The sequence below is a fragment of the Anguilla anguilla genome, chromosome 9 (assembly GCF_013347855.1).
Source record: "Anguilla anguilla isolate fAngAng1 chromosome 9, fAngAng1.pri, whole genome shotgun sequence".
NCBI lineage: Eukaryota > Metazoa > Chordata > Actinopteri > Anguilliformes > Anguillidae > Anguilla > Anguilla anguilla.
In genome coordinates this window covers 44,640-65,692 of record NC_049209.1, presented here as the reverse complement: position 1 = coordinate 65,692, position 21,053 = coordinate 44,640, and the positions used below count along the sequence as shown (strand labels likewise).

General features: G+C 46.0%; 1 protein-coding gene across 1 annotated transcript in view; it reads right to left on the bottom strand.

The window, feature by feature from the left end:
* LOC118234884 (neuronal migration protein doublecortin-like) overlaps positions 1-17,328 on the bottom strand; it is a 49,287-nt gene extending 31,959 nt beyond the window's left edge. Inside the window, exons 1-2 of the mRNA XM_035431721.1 lie at positions 17,179-17,328; positions 9,086-9,501 (exon numbers count right to left, since the gene is read on the bottom strand). Of these exons, the coding sequence (XP_035287612.1) occupies positions 9,086-9,449 (364 nt within the window). The 5' untranslated portion in view covers positions 9,450-9,501; positions 17,179-17,328. The remainder of the gene's footprint in view (positions 1-9,085; positions 9,502-17,178) is intronic.
* Between the last annotated feature and the right edge of the window lie 3,725 nt (positions 17,329-21,053).

Below are 21,053 nucleotides of genomic sequence, written 5' to 3'. Positions count from 1 at the left end.
GCTAAAAGCAGTGTTGGTTGCTCTGAGCTCAGAGCAGTGTCGGTTGCTCTGGGCTGAGGGCAGTGTGCTTGCTCTAAGCTAAAAGCAGTGTTGGTTGCTCTGAGCTAAAAGCAGTGTTCGTTTATCTTATTGCCTGGTTTCCACACTTCCAACAGAAAAGATCCATTTCCACAGCATCATGCCCCTGGGAGTGGACTTTGTCACACTCAATCTTATATCCAGGGGGTTTCCATGATATATTTCACAATTCAGACCATGTAAGAGCTCCCAGACATGGAAATAACAGGAGTTTTACGTAGAGCAAGGTGGGTTAATATTTAAAGTGAAACTGCAATGCCACAGCAGAACTGCAATTCCACACATGCATGAAATCTGAGTCTACAGTGTTAGTAAATACAAATCCACTGCAATGCTCAGCTCACGAGTCAGCTCATGAAGCCATAACTCTGGGAACTTGTTGGTAGAGAAGTGCTATGGCTTGGAATGAGTAAGATCCCTTCAGTAGAAAAGACATAATTTGGAAATTGTTCTGAATGTAATAATAATATCAAGCACACAAAGTGTGCGATTGCATCATTTTAGCTATCAGAATTCCTCAGATCCATATGGGTCTTTCCATTGTGATGACAAAGACTGTTTTGTAATGCCTGGCCACAATCACAGTGATAAATTAGTGTCTAATTTCAATGAGTGCTGCCAGTTGTTCCCTTAATGATAGCTTTCCCTTCAGTCAATGACTTTTCCAGATCTTTTCAAGCAATTATGTTGTCCTAGAAAAATGTTCTGCCATTTTTTTACAGCATTAATGGTCTGTAGGTTGTCAGTGTCCTGAAAGAAGCCAAACCTGAGAAGATCTGAGTCAGTGAGTCGAGAGTGGAAAACCCTGGTGAATTATTAAGTATAAGCAGAATCAGTCAGAACTGTCACTCAGTCAAACATGAAATAAATATAAACTGTCTGGAGAGTTGTGCTGCTGTTCAATTGAAATCTTACACAACAGACTCAGTAAGGGGAGAAGGAGGAGAGAAGCTTTACTGATATAAAAATGCACAATCAATCAGGACTTTAACTGCAAGACTTCACCTAATACAGCATCCCCGGCTGAAAGATGGTCCATCTCTACAAACTGATTATTCAAATAAAAGCTTTGTGAACAATCTGAACATGTTGTAGCTTCATAAACACACCGTAAGAACTAAAAGATAAAAGCAAATAAAACCATTACCATCTACTACAATTTCCTATGTAAAATCAAACACAAACTGTAGTCTTACAATACTGTAATAACAAAAAAAACATTTGATCTCAATAGCCAAAATCACGTAGGCTATAAACCTTACACTGATAATGAATCACTTTACATTTCACTCATGAATTCCAACTGTTTTTTCTGAACAAAATAATCTCTGATCAGATTGATGTAGGGAGGCCTATTTACCTTATGAAAAACCTTTAAATAAACCAGTTAGCACAGAACCTAATAAATATCATTATAAATTGTAGCCTACATGTAGCGCACGTTTGCAAGTTAGCTTTTAAACATGCTTAGCATCATTTACTGAAATACACATTTTAAAAATTCAACATTTAACAAACCCGCGTAGCTAGCCAAGTTAAACTAAGCAATGGAATGTTAATCACTTGTGAACAGCGCGCACATACCTATCAGCAATGCAATGAGCTATTACAGCTCAGTAGCTTACAAACACTCGCATACAAATCTACCAAAACTATACATTAAAGTTACAATCTCAAAAATTTCCGTTTCGTTCTCTTTGGCGGTACCAATGGCGAGAAGCGGTAATTGCAGGTGTGTTTTTGGACCTCACTTCTCATAGATCCAACCGGATCCTACCAGTGTCGCCTGTGTGACGTCAGTCAGTTGGCACCTGGGCCACGCCAACTATTACATTTATTATTTACTGAATAAAAAATAGTTGTTATACAAGTAACGTTATGTACATACTCATTCATTGTCTAACATTAGGCTAACTTAAGCTGTCTTTACACTGCAGAGCCGGGTTAAAATGCTGTAGCAGACCTGGGGTAGAATTAGTGATGATCAATTTCCACAAATGTTCTTTATCCACCTTTTGCTCGGTATGAACATCTTTACACTGCAGAGAAGAATTCGCGGGATTCGCTGTGGTTCGTGCAATTATGTATCGTGCACAATAAACAGTCTTTTTTGTGAATGATTGTTGTGATATTTTTGAAATAACTGCCTTGTTGTTTCTGGTTTTGCTAGCTAAACTTTGAGAATAAAGCTGAGCTGGGTGTTAAATTAGCAATCAGAACAAGAAGAATAAAACAAAAACAACGGAGATTTCATAAAAAAAGAGCATCAAGGCTGAAGGAACATGAGGAAGCATAATAAAATAATAACGCTAATCCCTACTGCCATATTCTTTTATTTAGTTTTCTCAGGCTTGACATCTTTACACAGAAATCAGACCCGCTCTGCTCCACCTATACCCCGGCTTTATTCCGATCAATATATTGATGAACTTGATGGCAATGTAAATAACGATAACGTTAAGGCCAGTTCAGATCAATGATTCGCAACGAGACGAAATGGTTTCAGAATGTTGCAGAGAAAATTGCGGCGATGTGAACTGGTTAGTTGCAGAGCGTCTGAAGCCGTTGCCTGGGGTCTCAAAAGACCCACCTCGTCAAATCGCTAAGTGCAGTTTTAGAACATTTACAATCAGACGTCTTGGAATTTTGCAGGTTGCATCCAGTCTCGTTGCGAATCATTTATCTGAACTGGCCTTTAGTTAGCTACATTGCAAGGTTGCAACAAGGTAGCATTGCATTCGATAGACGGTTTGCGAGGTCGGTAATGGTCGGTAGCGTTAGCTAGCGTTTTTTCTAATTGTTAGCTGACATTAGATTGTGTTAATTACATTAGCTGGCTAGCTAGGCAACACAACGTTACCTGATATGAGAGAAGGATACTGTGCGCAACGCTGTCTAAACTAATGTTGCCTTTCTTGGCATGGTCCGGTAGCTATTTGCACAGCTAACGCTAGCTATGTAATTTAGTAACGTTACATTGTCATCAAATGTAATACAAAACTACATCAACAAATAATGCCCTCTCATGCTACACAAAAACTTATTAGGGTTCCATAACCCCACCCCCCCTTTCTCTGTAACGCTACACCGGACACCGGAAAAAAAGTGAGTTCAAGAGCGAGCCTGTTGCGTTAGCTCCGCCTACCCTCTCTGGCGGACCAACCACTAATGGGTGATGGAAAATGTGTCACTAACTATGCGCCGCTTGTGATTTTTTCCCGGGAATGTCGCCACAGACACCCAGTTCTTTAATCATAAATTATAATAATAATAATAGTCATATAAATTAATATAATAATAGGCTCAATCACAATTGTGTTACCTAATTTAGCGAGATAGTAATTTAACAGATTTATTTTAATGAAAATCTTCGAGATTATTACTTTAAAGTTATAAATGTCATGCAATATTAATCACAAAGTATGAAACGAAACATTTACAAACCTTGTGCCCATATCAGCTAGGTGCTAAATAAACAATAAATAGTTTTCTTCGCTTGGAAATAGTTTTTAAATTATCTTGCATCACGTCTCAGCTTCCTTTTTGCATTTACGTCGATTACCGGGGAGGTTCATTTGAAATTAAAGGCCTACTAATGCAATTACAATAAATTTACAAATACGAAAAACTCATGAGGAAACAAATGCAAAATAACTAATGAAAGTACTGCATTGTTGACTATATTAGGCCAAAAATACGGGTCATTTACACCAAAAACAGTCTCTCTGCATTCCTATTGCACATATACTGTATAATGCACTCTGACGATAGCTACCATCTTACCTCCGTCCTGTAGCTGTACTTTGGAACCCAGAAACTGAAAGCAGCTAGTTGTGATGTTTACGAGTTCTCTAACCCTGAAGATTTGCTAACAATTCTAACCCATATCACACTAAATCATTTTTGGAGGATGGGGGACAAAGTCTGCCATAAGAGTCATTTTTAAAAAACAAAACTGGAGTCACTAAAAAACTAAAAACAGTAGGAAGAGTTCACTCAGGTACACACAGCAGAGCTGACTCAGGTACACACAGCAGAGCTGGCTCAGGTACACACAGCAGAGCTGAGTCAGGTACACTGAGAGGGCGGAGCTGGAAAGACAGGTGACTGGCGTGTCCCTGAGCAAGACACCTAACCCCTAATTGCTCCCAACGAGCAGATTGGTACCTTGCATGGCAGCCTTTCACAGTTGGTGTGTGAGTGTGCGTGTGAATGGGTGACTGAGAGGCATCAATTGTAAAGCGCTTTGGATCAAAGCGCTATATAAATGCAGTCCATTTACCATTTACCATCACTGGCATGCTACCAGCTGTACTAATGAGGCGCAGAGAGCTTGAGCTCCCCATGCCAATCCCTGCAGTTTGGCCAGCAGGACCAGCACTGCTCTGGCAGCTAAAAGCACATCACCACTAAATCACTGACCTTTTGTGCTGATAAAGAAAAGCTTGCCTGATATAGTCTTTCTACAGAGGGAATCTGGAAAAACAGACCCAGGCCTGTATTAAATCTAATCTATTTGTACTCAATTGTCACATGACTTTCACTCAAATCAATGCATGCATTATTTTTTTCTTCAGTCTGAAGAATTACTTTTAATGACGGCTAAACTTGTGAAAATGTGTCTGGGGAGAAATCAATGAACACAGATTATGCATCCGCGAGGGTGTTTGACTTCAGGTCTTAGTTTGAACCCATTCAGTACATCAGGTCCCATTCAGACATTACATTACATTCATTTGGCAGACGCTTTTATCCAAAGCGACGTACAAGAAGTGCATTTTCATGATCGTAGACAACTGCTGAACACGGGTTCAGTAAGGTACAATTACTTATTTTGTACAGCTATTTCTAGCTGAGAACAATGAACACTATCCTGGTCTAACATCTGCAAAGCCAAACTAGGCAGAAGATTAAGCTAGAATATTAGGACAAATACAATTTACCAAGAAGTGCAGGGATGGGGCAACATGTAACAAGTGACAAGGAAAAAGGGTTTTTTTTTTTTTTTTTTTTTTTTTTTAATATATATATATATACACAGCATGGTGGTGGTTATTCTAGGTATAGTCTGAAGAGATGAGTCTTCAGGCCACGGCGGAAGATGGATAGTGAGGGGGAGGTTCGGAGAGGGACGGGGAGTTCGTTCCACCACTGGGGAGCTAGGGTGGAGAAGCTCTGTGATCCCTTTGGGCGGGTGGGAGGGGTTACAAGACGCCCTGCTGCTGCAGAGCGGAGTGGTCGAGCAGGCACATAGAATTGAGTCATGTCCTGCAAGTAGATGGGGGCTGTCCTGTTGGCGGCAGTGTAGGCAAGGGTCAGGGCTTTGAATCGGATCCTGGCAGCGACCGGTAGCCAGTGAAGCGATCGCAGCAGAGGAGTGACGTGGGAGAATTTGGGGAGGTTGTAGATGAGCCGGGCAGCGGCATTCTGAATCATCTGTAGTGGCTGTATGGCACAAGCTGGCAGGTTTGCAAGGAGAGAGTTGCAGTAATCAAGGCGAGAGGTCACCGTAGCCTGGACGAGCAGCTGGGTGGAGTGCGTCGTCAGGTATGGTCGAATCCTCCTGATGTTGTATAGGAGGAATCTGCAGGACCTTGATGTTGCCTTGATGTGCTCCTTGAGGTCCAGTTGGTCATCCAGGACCACCCCCAAGCTCTTGGCAGAGTGAGAGGCAGTCACTGTGGTGCCATCAACCGTGATTGAGAGTTCACGAAGCAAGGAGGTCTTGTGCGGGAAGAAGAGCAGCTCAGTTTTGTTGAGGTTGAGCTTCAGATGGTGGCTGGCCATCCAGGTGGAGATGTCAGCCAGGCAGGAAGAGATCTTATCATTGACCAGTGTGGCCGAGGGGGGGAAAGAAAAGAAGAGTTGTGTGTCATCTGCATAACAATGATAGGAAAAACCATGTGAATTAATGACTGAACCAAGAGATCTGGTGTATAAGGAGAACAGCAGAGGACCCAGTACAGATCCCTGCGGCACTCCCGTAACAAGTGGATGAGAAGCAGAGGCAGACCCCTTCCAGGTGACCTGGTAGGTCCTATCTGCAAGATAGGAAGCGAACCAAGACAGGGCAGTCCCGGCAATTCCCATCCCAGCCAAGGTGGAGAGGAGTATTTTATGGTTGACCGTGTCAAAAGCTGCAGACAGGTCAAGAAGGATCAGGACAGAGGAAAGGCGTGAGGCTCTTGCAGTGGCAAGTGCCTCCGTCACAGCTAGGAGTGCAGTCTCTGTTGAGTGCCCAGATCGGAAGCCAGACTGGTGAGGGTCTAGCAGGTTGTTCTGCTGGAGAAAAGAGGTTAATTGTTTAAGAACTGCTCGTTCAAGGGTTTTGGACAGAAAGGGTAGAAGGGATACGGGTCGATAATTTGCTACATCGGAGGGGTCTAAGGTGGGTTTTTTGAGTAGTGGGGTGACACGAGCCATCTTAAAAACAGAGGGAACATGACCAGAGGAGAGAGAGGAATTAACAATGGAAGACAGATAGGGAAGGAGCTCGCTGGAGATAGATTGGAGAACTTTAGATGGGATGGGGTCAAGTGGACAGGTGGTTGCGCGATGAGAGGTGATGAGTTGTAATACATCGGAGTCCTCCAGCATTTCAAAGGAGGTCAGTGTGGCTGTGGGGTTGTCCTGGGGGGTTGGGGGGCTCACTGGATGGGTGAAGGAGTTCCGGATTGTAGCCACCTTTCCTTCAAAGGCGGCCAGAAAGTCATCTGCGGAGAGGGAAGAGGGAGGTGGGGGTGGAGGAGGAATGAGGAGGGAAGAGAAGGTGGAGAACAGTTTACGTGGATTAGAGACACATGCGCTGATCTTGGATTGGAAAAAAGAGGCTTTTGCAGACGTGAGGGCAGATGTAAAAGTCGCCAGCAGGGTATGGTATGCAGTCAGGTCATCAGAGGATCGGGATTTTCTCCACTTTCTCTCTGCAGCCCGCAGTGATGTTCTGCTGGAGCGTAGTGACTCGGTCAGCCATGGGCAGGGGGGTGAGGAGCGTGCTGGTTTGGAGACAAGAGGACAAAGTGAGTCGAGGGACTGAGAGAGGCAGGAGTTGAGGGTGGAGGTGGCAAGGTCAACTGGCAGGTTAGAGAAAGACGCAGGAGGGGGAAGTGTAGACAGAGCAGTGGAGATGAGGGAGGATTGTGACAGAGTAGGGAGATTTCTCCTGAAAGTTACTGTGGGTGAGCTATTGGATGAATTGAGGGGGAGTAAATAGGAGAGGGAGAAAGAAAGAAAGAAGTGGTCTGAGACATGGAGGGGAGTCACTGCAAGTTGGGGAATGGAGCAGCCTCTGGTGAATACAAGGTCTAGTTGGTTACCAGCCTTGTGTGTGGGGGGGGAGGAGGACAGGGATAGGGCGAAAGACTGGAGGAGTGAGGCAACCCTGGACAGTTGGGAGGTTTCTGGTGGGAGGTTGAAGTCTCCCAGTAGAATAGCAGGAGTGCCATCCTCGGGGAGGGAGCTCAGGAGAGTGTCCAGCTCGTCCAGAAATGAGCCGAGTGGACCTGGAGGGCGGTACAGAACAATAACGTGAAATGTAGAGGGATGAGTTACAGTAATCGCGTGAAATTCAAAGGAGGAGAAAGTAGGGTTAGGACTGGGGAGGACACAGAACTTCCAGGACAAGGAAATGAGTAGACCGGTACCCCCGCCTCGGCCAGAGGCCCTGGGGGTGTGCGAGAAGGAGTATCCCGCAGACAGTGCAGCTGGGGTGGCGGTGTTATCGGGAGTGATCCAGGTTTCCGTGAGAGCCAGGAAGTCAAGAGACTTCGTCTTAGCAAAGGCAGTAATGAAGTCAGCTTTCTGGACGGCTGACTGGCAGTTCCATAATCCACCTGTGACAGTGAATTCCTGAGGTGTGGATAAGGGTGGGTAGATCAAGTTGGTTAAATTACGCCTGCGGTGAACAGACCATTTGGGGCGAGGCAGCGCGCACAAGGGAATGGGGTTTAAAAACATGTTAAACTGACGACGAGGCTGCCTATGGCAGCCTCTGCTGAAACTATAAATATCGGGTGACAATTACGTGCTTGCATTAGCTTCATTAGGGCAGATAAGCACCAGGTGAAGCTCCTCGAAATTAGCTCAACAATACGGGGCAGTTAAACACCAATCCCCACACACAGTTTCACTAACGCCTTTAACTAACTAACAACAGCAAGTCAACTACAGATATTCTCAGCTAACGCCCAACTAAGCTTGCTGACTAGCAACAGTTGAGACAAGTTTTTAAAAAAGATTAGGCTACCTAAATTACACACAACTATGTTCGCTAACTAGCAACAGCAGAAACAAATTAAGTTATGATACGCTTATCTGAATCGCGGGGGACGGCAGAAGCGACGACACAATCAGATGCACACTGTTGAACCACAGATGAACACCACTTAAATAGCACCAGGTGAAGCTCCTCGAAATTAGCTCAACAATACGGGGCAGTTAAACACCAATCCCCACACACAGTTTCACTAACGCCTTTAACTAACTAACAACAGCAAGTCAACTACAGATATTCTCAGCTAACGCCCAACTAAGCTTGCTGACTAGCAACAGTTGAGACAAGTTTTTAAAAAAGATTAGGCTACCTAAATTACACACAACTATGTTCGCTAACTAGCAACAGCAGAAACAAATTAAGTTATGATACGCTTATCTGAATCGCGGGGGACGGCAGAAGCGACGACACAATCAGATGCACACAGACATCTATTAGGAACACAAATCCAACAGCTTGGAAAAAAAGTTAATGGCACAGAGTAACAGGCTGCAGTGGATATATCATTTATTCCTATGATGTAAATAAGCCTGTCAATTAAATTACCATTTATATCATGTAACAGTGAATAAGTCCCATTAGCTTGAACACACCAAGGATACAAAATACTTACCTGGTCTGTTCTTACACAACGAGAGCCCAGGGATGTTCTGATCAGCTGATAACCAGATTAAATACATGTGGCACAGCAATGATGTGAACCTGCAAGCTCCACTTGGACCCGGGCACTCTCACCTTCCTCCAGCTCATCCATGGAGCTGATCTTGCGGTCGCCGTCGATGGTGAAGATGAAACGCACACCCTGCGGCAGGTTGATGTGGTCAGAGAGCGAGCGCGTCAGGTCGGCCAGCAGGGCGTCGAAGGTGCGGAAGCGGTCGGTGGCCACGGCGTACACGATGCCCTTGAAGTAGCGGTCGCCGTTGCGGTAGAAGCGCACCTTCTTGGCCTTCTTCTCATTGGTCAGGGCCTGCAGCGTGCGCGTGCGGTAGAAACTGCAGTGGGCGCTGTGGGTGGGGCTGGGCAGCCCGTTCAGGCGCCCCCCCTTTGGGGTCCGAGATATCTTGTCTCGCTCATCAAAGTGGCCGAAGTCCAGCTCCATGGCGGCAGGCAGGGGAATGTGATTGGCTGGCTGGTGATGAGGTCAGGAGAATCTGCCAATGAAAAATGTTAGTGGGAAATGGGAAGAGCTGTAAGTAATATTAACCATATTAATAGTAAGTCATTATTCATTAATAAATTGCTGTAACAAATATACAGATAAATAAGCATTGTGAGTAATATATACCTAAGGCAACATACAATAATCTGGAAACTTTTTACGATAGGACAGCCCATGTGTGTGAAGATTGCTAGTTTCTGTAATACTCGCTCTTTACAATGTGTGGTTCTGAAACACAAGGCACCATGTCAGCCTACCATCACTGTCTCTCCAGAGCTCTTAATTCAGAGTGAAGCTGCATCACAAAACCTTCCTTCAGAGCCAGCCACTGCCACAAGCACTCAATACAGGCCCTGGGCCACCAGAACCCCAGGCTCAGCTCCCGCCTACTGAACTCGCAGAACTTCTACTAAATGAGAGTGAAAAGTTCTAGCAGGTACTAACTGATTTGTGATTGATTAGCTGTTTGCCACTCCGGATGTTAACTTGCAAACTTTGCCGAGTGGCACCATTGACTGGTAGCTGAGGGGTAAATTTACTGCTGTGCTTGGCTACTGGTGCCCAATCCCTCTCCTGCTTCTGCTGGCTTGTAATTCAGATTGTGATTTTTAAACTGCTACCGACATATATTTATAAATCTAGTGAAGTCAAATCTAGTTTGTATGTTTTTATGAGACTGAAATCTAGTCTGAAATTTTCACAGACCTGTGTCCTATGGAAATGAAGAATCTTCAACACAGCACTGTGACAGTATAAGTTATTTATATTTTATTAATATTTCTCATTCAGTACAGAATTTCAGGGTGTTAAAGACAGACACACAGACTTTGTAAAGATTGTTTGTTGATCATCAGTTTTACAAACAATGAGAAAATCCCTACTTTAAAGTGTAGCAAGAAATGACTGTTTTTGCAAATACATGAAAAAGGAAGGCAATCCAAAAACAAAACACTTTCCAATTAAATGTAATTGAAAGTGTACAATGCTGAAAATGTCCTCTATCCATCAGAACACTGCTTATTAAAAACCTGGCCTTATCCAGCCTTCATGACTGGAAGAGTATGCATAGAGTGGCTCATTAAAACCGTGTCTGTAAGGCCAAAACAAGGTATCTAAACATGCCTACCTGTCACCTACCATTCACCTTCTAGGGCAGTTGCAAGTATATCAAGTCAAGTCAAGTCACTTTTATTTGTATAGCACATTTAAAAACAACAGGAGTTGCACCAAAGTGCTTTCCAGTCACTAAAATACAACACAACAAATCACAACAAAATTACATCACAATACAATACATGTATATATCCCTTTTAGGGAATGGTTAGTTCCTTATTAATACATTGCTCTCTAAGCTGACTGCTGAATGTTATGGTTATGTGAACACAATGCGTCCATGGCAATAACTCCATATAAAAAGTGAAAACAGAAGAAAATCCATGTAAATAAGCAAAAGCAGTTTTGGGGAATGTTTTATTACCACTATAGACTCAATGGAATACATGGAGACCACAATTGCCTTTTTAAATTGACACTGGTTTGTTTCCTAAATCAGAAAGTGGCCTGGAGGGCTTTGGAGGTTGGCATTACAGTTATGCCAGCAGCAAGCCACAGAACATTTCTACCAAGAGGAGAAGCTGATATGCTATTCCTGACAGCTGATTCTAAATATACAACACTCCAGCAGTGCTTCAGAAATGAAACACTCCTCACACTCCTCAACCCACATCTCTAGTGCATTTTAGTACCAGAAAACAATAGATTTTTCATATTTTAGCTGATGTTGTTAACCCATAAACAAGGAGTTTTGTCTGCAGTGAAAAGTAATGTGCTGGTAATGTCTTAGTATAGTAAAGCAAGTCCTATTCTCCACATACAGGAAAGATATCTGCACAAAGTCATCTGCTGTTTGCACAAATTTGCATGAGATTTGAAAACTTATAAAGGGTCTAACACTATTTTATGTGAAAGTACACAAGCCACAAGGACAAAACCATTCATGTTAGTGTTGTCGTATCTGAGTTACAAATCAGGTTGCGCCTAAAAAAATAGTTATACACAAATTAGGGCATGCAAATGAAAGAAAATAAGAGAACTATCAGTGCATCAAAGCCCGTCTATGCATGTTCATCTTTATCACTACCTGATCTGTACAATAAGGAGGACATGCACTGAAAGGCAATATTTCTTTTGTGTTCTTTTGTTCCAGGACTGCTAGAGTGTCTCTTTTTCCTTAAAAACACAAACGGAGGCCAGATTTCTGTCTGACACTGCATGGGGGGAAAAGCACTGCTCTCTTGTGCCAAACTCTCCACAAACATCTGCTCCTTTTGAACACAAACAGGTCTGTTCCAGAAAGTGCCGGTTGAAGAAGCACGTCCCAGTGTTTAAAACCCTGCAGAAATTGTAACTTCAGGCCAATAGTTGGAAGAATCAGCCCAAAGAAAGACTAAGAGCACCCCAAAAGATTTTTTTAATCACAGGTCTACATCTGTGCGCGTAGTGGACGCAGACATCAGCTCAAGCAGTGTGCTTTAGCCTAACCTTGTGGCACAACCAGACCCCGACAGACCAAAAACAGATGTAAACACCAGGGGGCGCTGCTCCATTTATTTATGCTGATCTGAACATTTGAGACAAACTAATGTCTCTGTCTAATTTTTTAATATCATGTCAAGAAACAGCAAAATAAAACCAAGACCATTTTTCCACTCATTTTTCATTTTTTAAGGCCATATGGTTGCATGTGATTGATTTCTTAAGGGCTAACCACATCAACCAGGCCTTCACCTCCATCTGCCTTGTGTCATTTTGTGTCAAGTACCGTATAGAGCAGGGATCATCAACTCTGGCCCTCAAATCCAAATCCAGCCCTGGTTTTCTTTTCTCCTGGGTAATTAGCGCTACTGATTGGCCAGACTGTCTTCACACCTGACTCCCAGGCAAAGGGAGGGTGGAAAACCAGCAGTTCTCGGCCCTCGAGGATCGTGAGTTGCTGATCCCTGGCATAGAGTGAAGTGTGAGGATCTGCCCAACCAAACCTACCAATCACAGCTCAGCACTATATAAACTTCTCTGCTACAAATGTAAATTTAAGTCAACGATAAAGTGAAATATTTTAATAATATAAATATTTTTCTGTTCTTACATATGGATCAGAGACGTGGACACTGACAGAGGAAGCAAAAAGAAGGATAAATGCATTTGAGATATGGTGCTATAGGAGAATGCTCAAGATCAGCTGGAGAAGATTTATGAAGATTCCTTTGTAACTTTTGCTCCTGTGATGTTCAGATTTCTCCTGTAGTTTGGCTGGTATTTGTATCTTCTAGGCTGGTCCCCTTACCCACAAGCACATATTCCTTATGGAGCACTGACACTGCACAGTGCTATCCACAGCACTGACACTGCACAGCACTAACCGCAGCACACATTCCTTATGGGGCACTGACGCTGCACAGCACTAACTGCAGCACACATTCCTTATGGAGCATTGACACTGCACAGCACTAACTGCAGCACACATTCCTTATGGAGCACTGACACTGCACAGCACTAACTGCAGCACACATTCCTTATGGAGCACTGACACTGCACAGCACTAACTGCAGCACACATTCCTTATGGGGCACTGACACTGCACAATGCTAACCGCAGCACTGACACTGCACAGCACTAACTGCAGCACACATTCCTTATGGGGCACTGACACTGCACAGCACTAACTGCAGCACACATTCCTTATGGGGCACTGACACTGCACAATGCTAACCGCAGCACTGACACTGCACAGCACTAACTGCAGCACACATTCCTTATGGGGCACTGACACTGCACAGCACTAACTGCAGCACACATTCCTTATGGAGCACTGACACTGCACAGCACTAACTGCAGCACACATTCCTTATGGGGCACTGACACTGCACAATGCTAACCGCAGCACTGACACTGCACAGCACTAACTGCAGCACACATTCCTTATGGGGCACTGACACTGCACAGCACTAACTGCAGCACACATTCCTTATGGAGCACTGACACTGCACAGCACTAACTGCAGCACACATTCCTTATGGGGCACTGACACTGCACAATGCTAACCGCAGCACTGACGCTGCACAATGCTAACCGCAGCACTGACACTGCACAGCACTAACTGCAGCACACATTCCTTATGGGGCACTGACACTGCACAATGCTAACCGCAGCACTGACACTGCACAGCACTAACTGCAGCACACATTCCTTATGGGGCACTGACACTGCACAGCACTAACTGCAGCACACATTCCTTATGGGGCACTGACACTGCACAATGCTAACCGCAGCACTGACACTGCACAGCACTAACTGCAGCACACATTCCTTATGGGGCACTGACACTGCACAGCACTAACTGCAGCACACATTCCTTATGGAGCACTGACACTGCACAGCACTAACTGCAGCACACATTCCTTATGGGGCACTGACGCTGCACAATGCTAACCGCAGCACTGACACTGCACAGCACTAACTGCAGCACACATTCCTTATGGGGCACTGACGCTGCACAATGCTAATTGTAGCACTGACACTGCACAGCGCTAACTGCAGCACACATTTCTTATGGGGCACTGACACTGCACAATGCTAACCGCAGCACTGACACTGCACAGCACTAACTGCAGCACACATTCCTTATGGGGCACTGACACTGCACAGCACTAACTGCAGCACTGACACTGCACAGCACTAACTGCAGAACACATTCCTTATGGAGCACTGACGCTGCACAATGCTAATTGCAGCACTGACACTGCACAATGCTAACCGCAGCACACATTCCTTATGGAGCACTGACACTGCACAATGCTAACCGCAGCACTGACACTGCACAGCACTAACTGCAGCACACATTCCTTATGGGGCACTGACGCTGCACAATGCTAATTGCAGCACTGACACTGCACAGCACTAACTGCAGAACACATTCCTTATGGAGCACTGACACTGCACACTGCTAATTGCAGCACTGACACTGCACAATGCTAACTGCAGCACACATTCCTTATGGAGCACTGACACTGCACAATGCTAACCGCAGCACACATTCCTTATGGGGCACTGACACTGCACAGCACTAACTGCAGCACACATTCCTTATGGAGCACTGACGCTGCACAGTGATAAACGCTGCACACATTACTTATGGAGCACTGACACTGCACTAGGCCAGTTTAGTAATCCCAATTCAGTGAAAGTAATGGTTTGGCCTTGCTGCTTGGCCTAGCACAGTAATCCCAGTTCAATAACCTTCCCTTCGGCTGCCCCATGTCTGTGGCCTCCTCCTTTCTCTCGAGGTGAATACTGCAGTATGATCCAGCTGAAGTTGTCATTTTGACAGGCAGAAGTGAGACAGCCTTATTTTTGCTGATGTTCCCATTCCAAAGTAGAAACCACAAATTCTCACTGAGCTACATAACATTTATTATTCCACAGACTGGCCACTCTACATTAAGAGCCTCTTACATTAGAGGCTGCTAAGTTTAAGGTTCAGGGGAGGGGAGTGTGATACACATTTGAAAATAATGACTTTATCCTGCTGCTACTCTGGCTTACATGATGAGCTTTCATTAACTCATGTCTTTACTCAGTACAAGACATCTCCACCTACCTTTAGAACTACCACTACCTGGGTTATTGGAAATCTATGTGTTTGATAGGCCAAGGAGTATCAAGCAAAGATTTGAGCTAACAAACACAAACAGGTCAAAAGTACCAGAGTTAACAGGTTCTGGGGGTATTTTATGAACAGGATTGCTTGATGGAAAACTGTGTAAAAACCAGAACAGTTCTTTTCACTTTATTCCATGTTCCAGATTTGGGATTGTTCTGGGTTTTACTCAGTGCAGTTATCCAGCTTACTCAGTAATCCTGCTCTGTGACACAGGGTTTTACTCAGTGCAGTTACCCAGCTATCTCAATAATTCTGCTCTGTAATACAGGGTTTTACTCAGCGCAGTTATCCAGCTTACTCAGTAACCCTGCTCTGTGATACAGGGTTTTACTCAGTGCAGTTATCCAGCTAACTCAGTAACCCTGCTCTGTGATACAGGGTTTTACTCAGCGCAGTTATCCAGCTAACTCAGTATTCCTGCCTTGTGAAACAGGCAGGATTACTGAAACCCCTCTCACCAGAACACCCACACCCACACCCACACACACACACACACACACACACACAAGTCCTCATTTTATGGAAGGCAGTCGGGGCAGGGGGCAGGGGGGAGGGGGGTGTTCCCCAGCTGAAGAAGGCTGGCTTGGGGTCCATCTGCTCCTCTCTGGACTAGGTAAATCATTGACCCCCCCCCCACCCCCCACAGACATCGCCCCCTGATACTATTGTTTCAGACAAAAGGCTGCCACAACCCCATCCCCCTGAATCCCCCACAGAATAAAAATCATACAGAATCATATGGCTCCCAAGGTCAGAGACCGAAGCCAGGTGCGTGCGGCTGCGTGCGGCTGCGTTGGGCTGCGTGGAGCTGTGTGGGGCTGTATGAAGCTGCGTGAGGCTGCATGGGGCTGTGTGCAGCTGTGTGGGGCTATGGGGGGCTGCGTGGAGCTGCATTGGGCTGTGTACGGATGCGGGGGGCTGCGGGGGGGCTGCATTGGGCTGTGTGTAGCTGCGTGCGGCTGCGTGGGGCTGCGTGGAGCTGCGTGGGGCTATGGGGGGCTGCATTGGGCTGTGTGTAGCTGCGTGCGGCTGCGTTGAGCTGCGTTGAGCTGCGTGGGGTGGCGTGCAGCTGCGTGGGGCTGCGTGGGGCTGCGGGGGGCTGCGGGGGGCTGCGTGCGGCTGCGTGCGGCTGCGTGAGGCTGCGTTGAGCTGCGTGGGGTGGCGTGCAGCTGCGTGGGGCTGCGGGGGGCTGCGTGGGGCTGCGTGCGGCTGCGTTGAGCTGTGTGGGGCTGCGTTGGGCTGTGTGGGGTGGCGTGGGGCTGCGTTGGGCTGTGTGGGCTGGCGTGAGGCTGCGTTGAGCTGTGTGTGGCTGCGTGGGGCTGCGTTGGGCTGTGTGGAGCTGCGTTGGGCTGTGTGGGGTGGCGTGGGGTTGTGTTGAGCTGTGTGGGGCTGCGTTGGGCTGCGTGGGGCTGCCTGAGGGAGTGGCAGCTTGTTCTTTTGTGTCACATTGACACCCAGACCGTACTACAGCAACGCAGCTCCACATAGCACAATGGAAATCCGTTCAACACACACAGCAGCACGCTGACTCTTGAGCCTGTCACACCCAGCCACCACAGCCCACAAATTCCTTAACGTGCTGGTATCTGTATGTCTTCAGAAAATAAAATTTGACCATAGTTTCATTCATAGATAATTCAAGAAAGAAAAAAGTATCAAAGCACAGCTTTGCCCTAACCATATTCAAAGAAAATGATTTATGAGAAGTCAAACTTAATCACTGGTATTGCGAATATAGATCTGCTAAATGGAAGTTTTAGACCCAGCATCAGCAGACTTCCAACCACCTGCTTCTTTCATCAAAGCTTTCATTCACAAAAGTCTTATATTTCAATACAATTATACTATGACATCACACATAGTAAAGATTGATTAGAGTTCTTCAGCGATCACACATTGTCATAAAGGTTATTGCGAGAGAGTGTTTGATTGAAGCATAGAGGTACTCACCAGTGTGAGCTGAAGGTGGGTGTGGAGGCTGCAGGACAGCGAGACGGTCTCTGCCTTTGTCTGTGCTTCAGTCCACGAGCTCTGCCTGCTCATCAGAGGTGCCTGCTGGGTCCTAAAGCCCACTTATCACGCCTCAGGATGACGGCATCCAGTAGGCTAGGCACACACAGGAGACTATGCGCACATTTTGAAAGAGTTCCTGTTTTACATATACATTACACTCTGATAAAACATTTATATACCACTAATTATGTGAGAATTGGGACGGTTAATTTAATATATTAAATACGTTTCTATTTATACATTTTTTACATTATTACATTATTTAATCGTTTAAATATTTTTGCAATATAATAAGCTAGTAAGTATACAAATTAAACCAAAAATGACTAAATGCCTCTTTCTCTTCAGGAAAAGTTGTTTATATGACACTTATGAATGTACCTATCAGCTATATAACTGCTCTCCTCCGCACTCAGCGTTCAGGCTCTCCTCCGCACTCAGCGTTCAGGCTCTCCTCTACTCAGTTTTCAGGTTCTCCTCTGTTCAGTGTTCAGGCTGTCCTCCACACTCAGTGTTCAGGCTCTCCTCCACACTCAGTGTTCAGGCTGTTCTCCATACTCAGTGTTCGGCTCAGAGCACTTTAGAATAATCCGCCCACCCAACATAGTTCTATTTCACCCCAAATGCACTGAACAGAATCTAAACAAAAAATGTACCTTTGTGAGATTAATCATGATTAATTTGGGCTATTTGGGGGAGATAAAAGGCTTACTCTCTCTGTCACTCTAAGCCATTTCTCCTTGCAGCTCCCCCTTGTGTCTGATTCAAAGACACATCGTCTTTTTGTATCTGTGTGTTCTGCTTATAGAAAAAATTCTAAACCAAAGGCCCGGTTTCACTGCTTTGACTTAAGTGAGAAAAACCTAATTTAGGACAACATGATCAGTATAGTACCGTACACAATGGGGTAATCACAAAACTGCTCTCATTTCAACCTCATAAACTATATTGCTGCAGTGCAAAGGCCAGTCAATAATGTGAGAAATGCGTTATTATATTTATGTATAAATTTAGACAATGAGTCACTAGTTGCAGTATTTCTTAAACATGCTGTGTGTATGAACGATTGGAAAATTTTGGTAATTGTTTTGACTTTGTGTGCAACAGTAGGGTCAGCTCCCAACAGGAGCACTGAGCTGTGCTGTCACTCAGAACACCCGCAGGATTTCAGGATCTCACTCTCAGGTTCTCAGGATTCTGAATAACACATCTGTGTCACTGGAAACTGATGGAAAACAATGGCAAAGACAATACAAACAATCCTCAATGCAGGTCCCTGATGCTCCCCAGAGACCGGGGTTAGGGTGAGGGGCTGCGTTTGCTCCCCAGAGACCTGGGTGAGGGGGACGGTCAGTGCACTGCAGGCTTGGCCCTGCCCCCCACCCCCTGGGACCTGATCCTCCAGACCAGCCTTTCTGCTTTGTACTGTGGGACACTTATTTTCATAATTCCACATGATAACAGATGGGTTTTTACTGACAGTCTTTCTAGTGGGATGCAGATCCAGGTTGACTGTGACAGGGTGGGGGGGCACACTTCCTGTTGGGGGGGCTGTAATATCAATGGGCATACGCTTTTCATACTGCACACTCCCCACATGTGCTGTGAGAGGCTAAGATGTGTAGCCCAATCCCTAGTTTACTGGCTGAAATCAGGCTCAGCGCTCCGTGCTCAGCGCTCCATACTCAGTGCTCAGCGCTCCATGCTCCATGCTCAGCGCTCCGTGCTCAGTGCTCTATGAGCTCCATGCTCAGTGCTCCATGCTCAGCGCTCCATGCTCTCCATGCTCAGTGCTCCATGCGCTCCATGCTCAGTGCTCCATGCTCTCCATGCTCAGTGCTCCATGCTCTCCATGCTCCATGCTCAGGGCTCCATGCGCTCCATGCTCAGTGCTCCATGCGCTCCATGCTCAGTGCTCCATGCGCTCCATGCTCAGTGCTCTATGCGCTCCATGCTCAGTGCTCCATGCTCCCCGTGCTCAGCGCTCCATGCTCTCCATGCTCAGTGCTCCATGCTCTCCATGCTCAGTGCTCCATGCGCTCCATGCTCAGTGCTCCATGCGCTCCATGCTCAGTGCTCCATGCGCTCCATGCTCAGTGCTCCATGCGCTCCATGCTCAGTGCTCCATGCTCAGCGCTCCATGCTCTCCATGCTCAGTGCTCCATGCTCTCCATGTTCAGCGCTTCATGCTCAGCACTCTTCAGCAGAAAGATGATGCTGTGTGACTGTCTGAAAGAGCAGCTGTTGCAGGATTCTGTGGTTCCTGCTGCGCATATCAGACATAGCGCTGCTTGACTCACCCGCTCTCTCTGCTCCTCCTCTCCTCACCGGCCAGCTGCCAGAGAAGAGCCCTGAGCCAACCGGTTGGGGGGGGGGGGGGGGTGGATTTACGGTCATTGGAGTGTTGTGTGACTGGAAGTGTCTTCAAATTCAGGGCACATATGCCTCCCCCATTAAAAGCTACCGGATTGTTGTCTGAGCTCCACCTTGGCAGGAATGGCACTCATTCAGACATTTAATTTGTGTGCATATATCACGCATGTGGGGATGTATAGGGTGTGTGGGGGGGGTGTATAGGGTGTGTATGGAGGTGTATAGGGTGTGTGTGGGGGTGTATAGTGTGTGTGTGGGGGTGTATAGGGTGTGTATTGAGGTTTATAGGCTGTGTGGGAGTGTAGGGTGTGTGTGGGGGTGTATAGGGTGTGTGGGGGGGTGTATATAGGGTGTGTATGGAGGTGTATAGGGTGTGTATGGAGGTGTATAGGGTGTGTATGGAGGTGTATAGGGTGTGTATGGAGATGTATAGGCTGTGTATGGAGGTGTATAGGCTGTGTATGGAGGTGTATAGGTTGTGTATGGAGGTTTATAGGCTGTGTGGGAGTGTAGGGTGTGTGGGGGGGTGTATAGGGTGTGTATGGAGGTGTATGGGGGCATGTGGGGGTGTATAGTGTGTGTGTGGAGGTGTATAGGGTATGTGTGGAGGAGTATAGAGTGTGTATGGAGGTGTATAGGCTGTGTGGGGAGGTGTATAGGCTGTGTGGGGGGGTGTATAGGGTGTGTATGGAGGTGTATAGGTTGTGTGGGGGGGTGTATAGGGTGTGTGGGGGTGTATATAAGGTGTGTATGGAGGTGTATAGGTTGTGTGGGGGGTGTATAGGGTGTGTGTGGGGGTGTATAGGCTGTGTGGGAGTGTAGGGTGTGTGTGGGGGTGTATAGGGTGTGTGGGGGGGGTGTATAGGGTGTGTATGGAGGTGTATAGGGTGTGTGTGGGGGTGTATAGTGTGTGTGTGGGGGTGTATAGGGTGTGTATGGAGGTGTATAGGCTGTGTGGGAGTGTAGGGTGTGTGTGGGGGTGTATAGGGTATGTGTGGAGGTGTATAGGATATGTATGGAGGAGTATAGGGTGTGTATGGAGGTGTATAGGGTGTGTATGGGGTGTATGGGAGCCGAAGCTGATGACTGCTGGGGTTGTAAGCTCATTTGCCCGTAAAGAGCTGAGTCAGTTCCTAACAGCCAGGGAGTCACTCATCCAGCATGTGTCTCAGCCAAGCAATCACCATCACACACATTTTTACAATTAATGTGCAAACTATTGAAGTGTACTTAGCTTAATACAGACTCAGAAGTGCCCTCTTGGCATTCTGTCCTATTTGACGTAGTTCTTGTCTAGTTCCCAAGTGCTGGAAAGAACTGCCAACCAATCATAGGTGTTCAACTGAGTTAAGATCTGGTGACTGTGAAGGCCATAGCATGATTCACCATCATCCTTTTCATACTCATAAAACCATTCAGTGACCCCTCGTGCCCTGTGG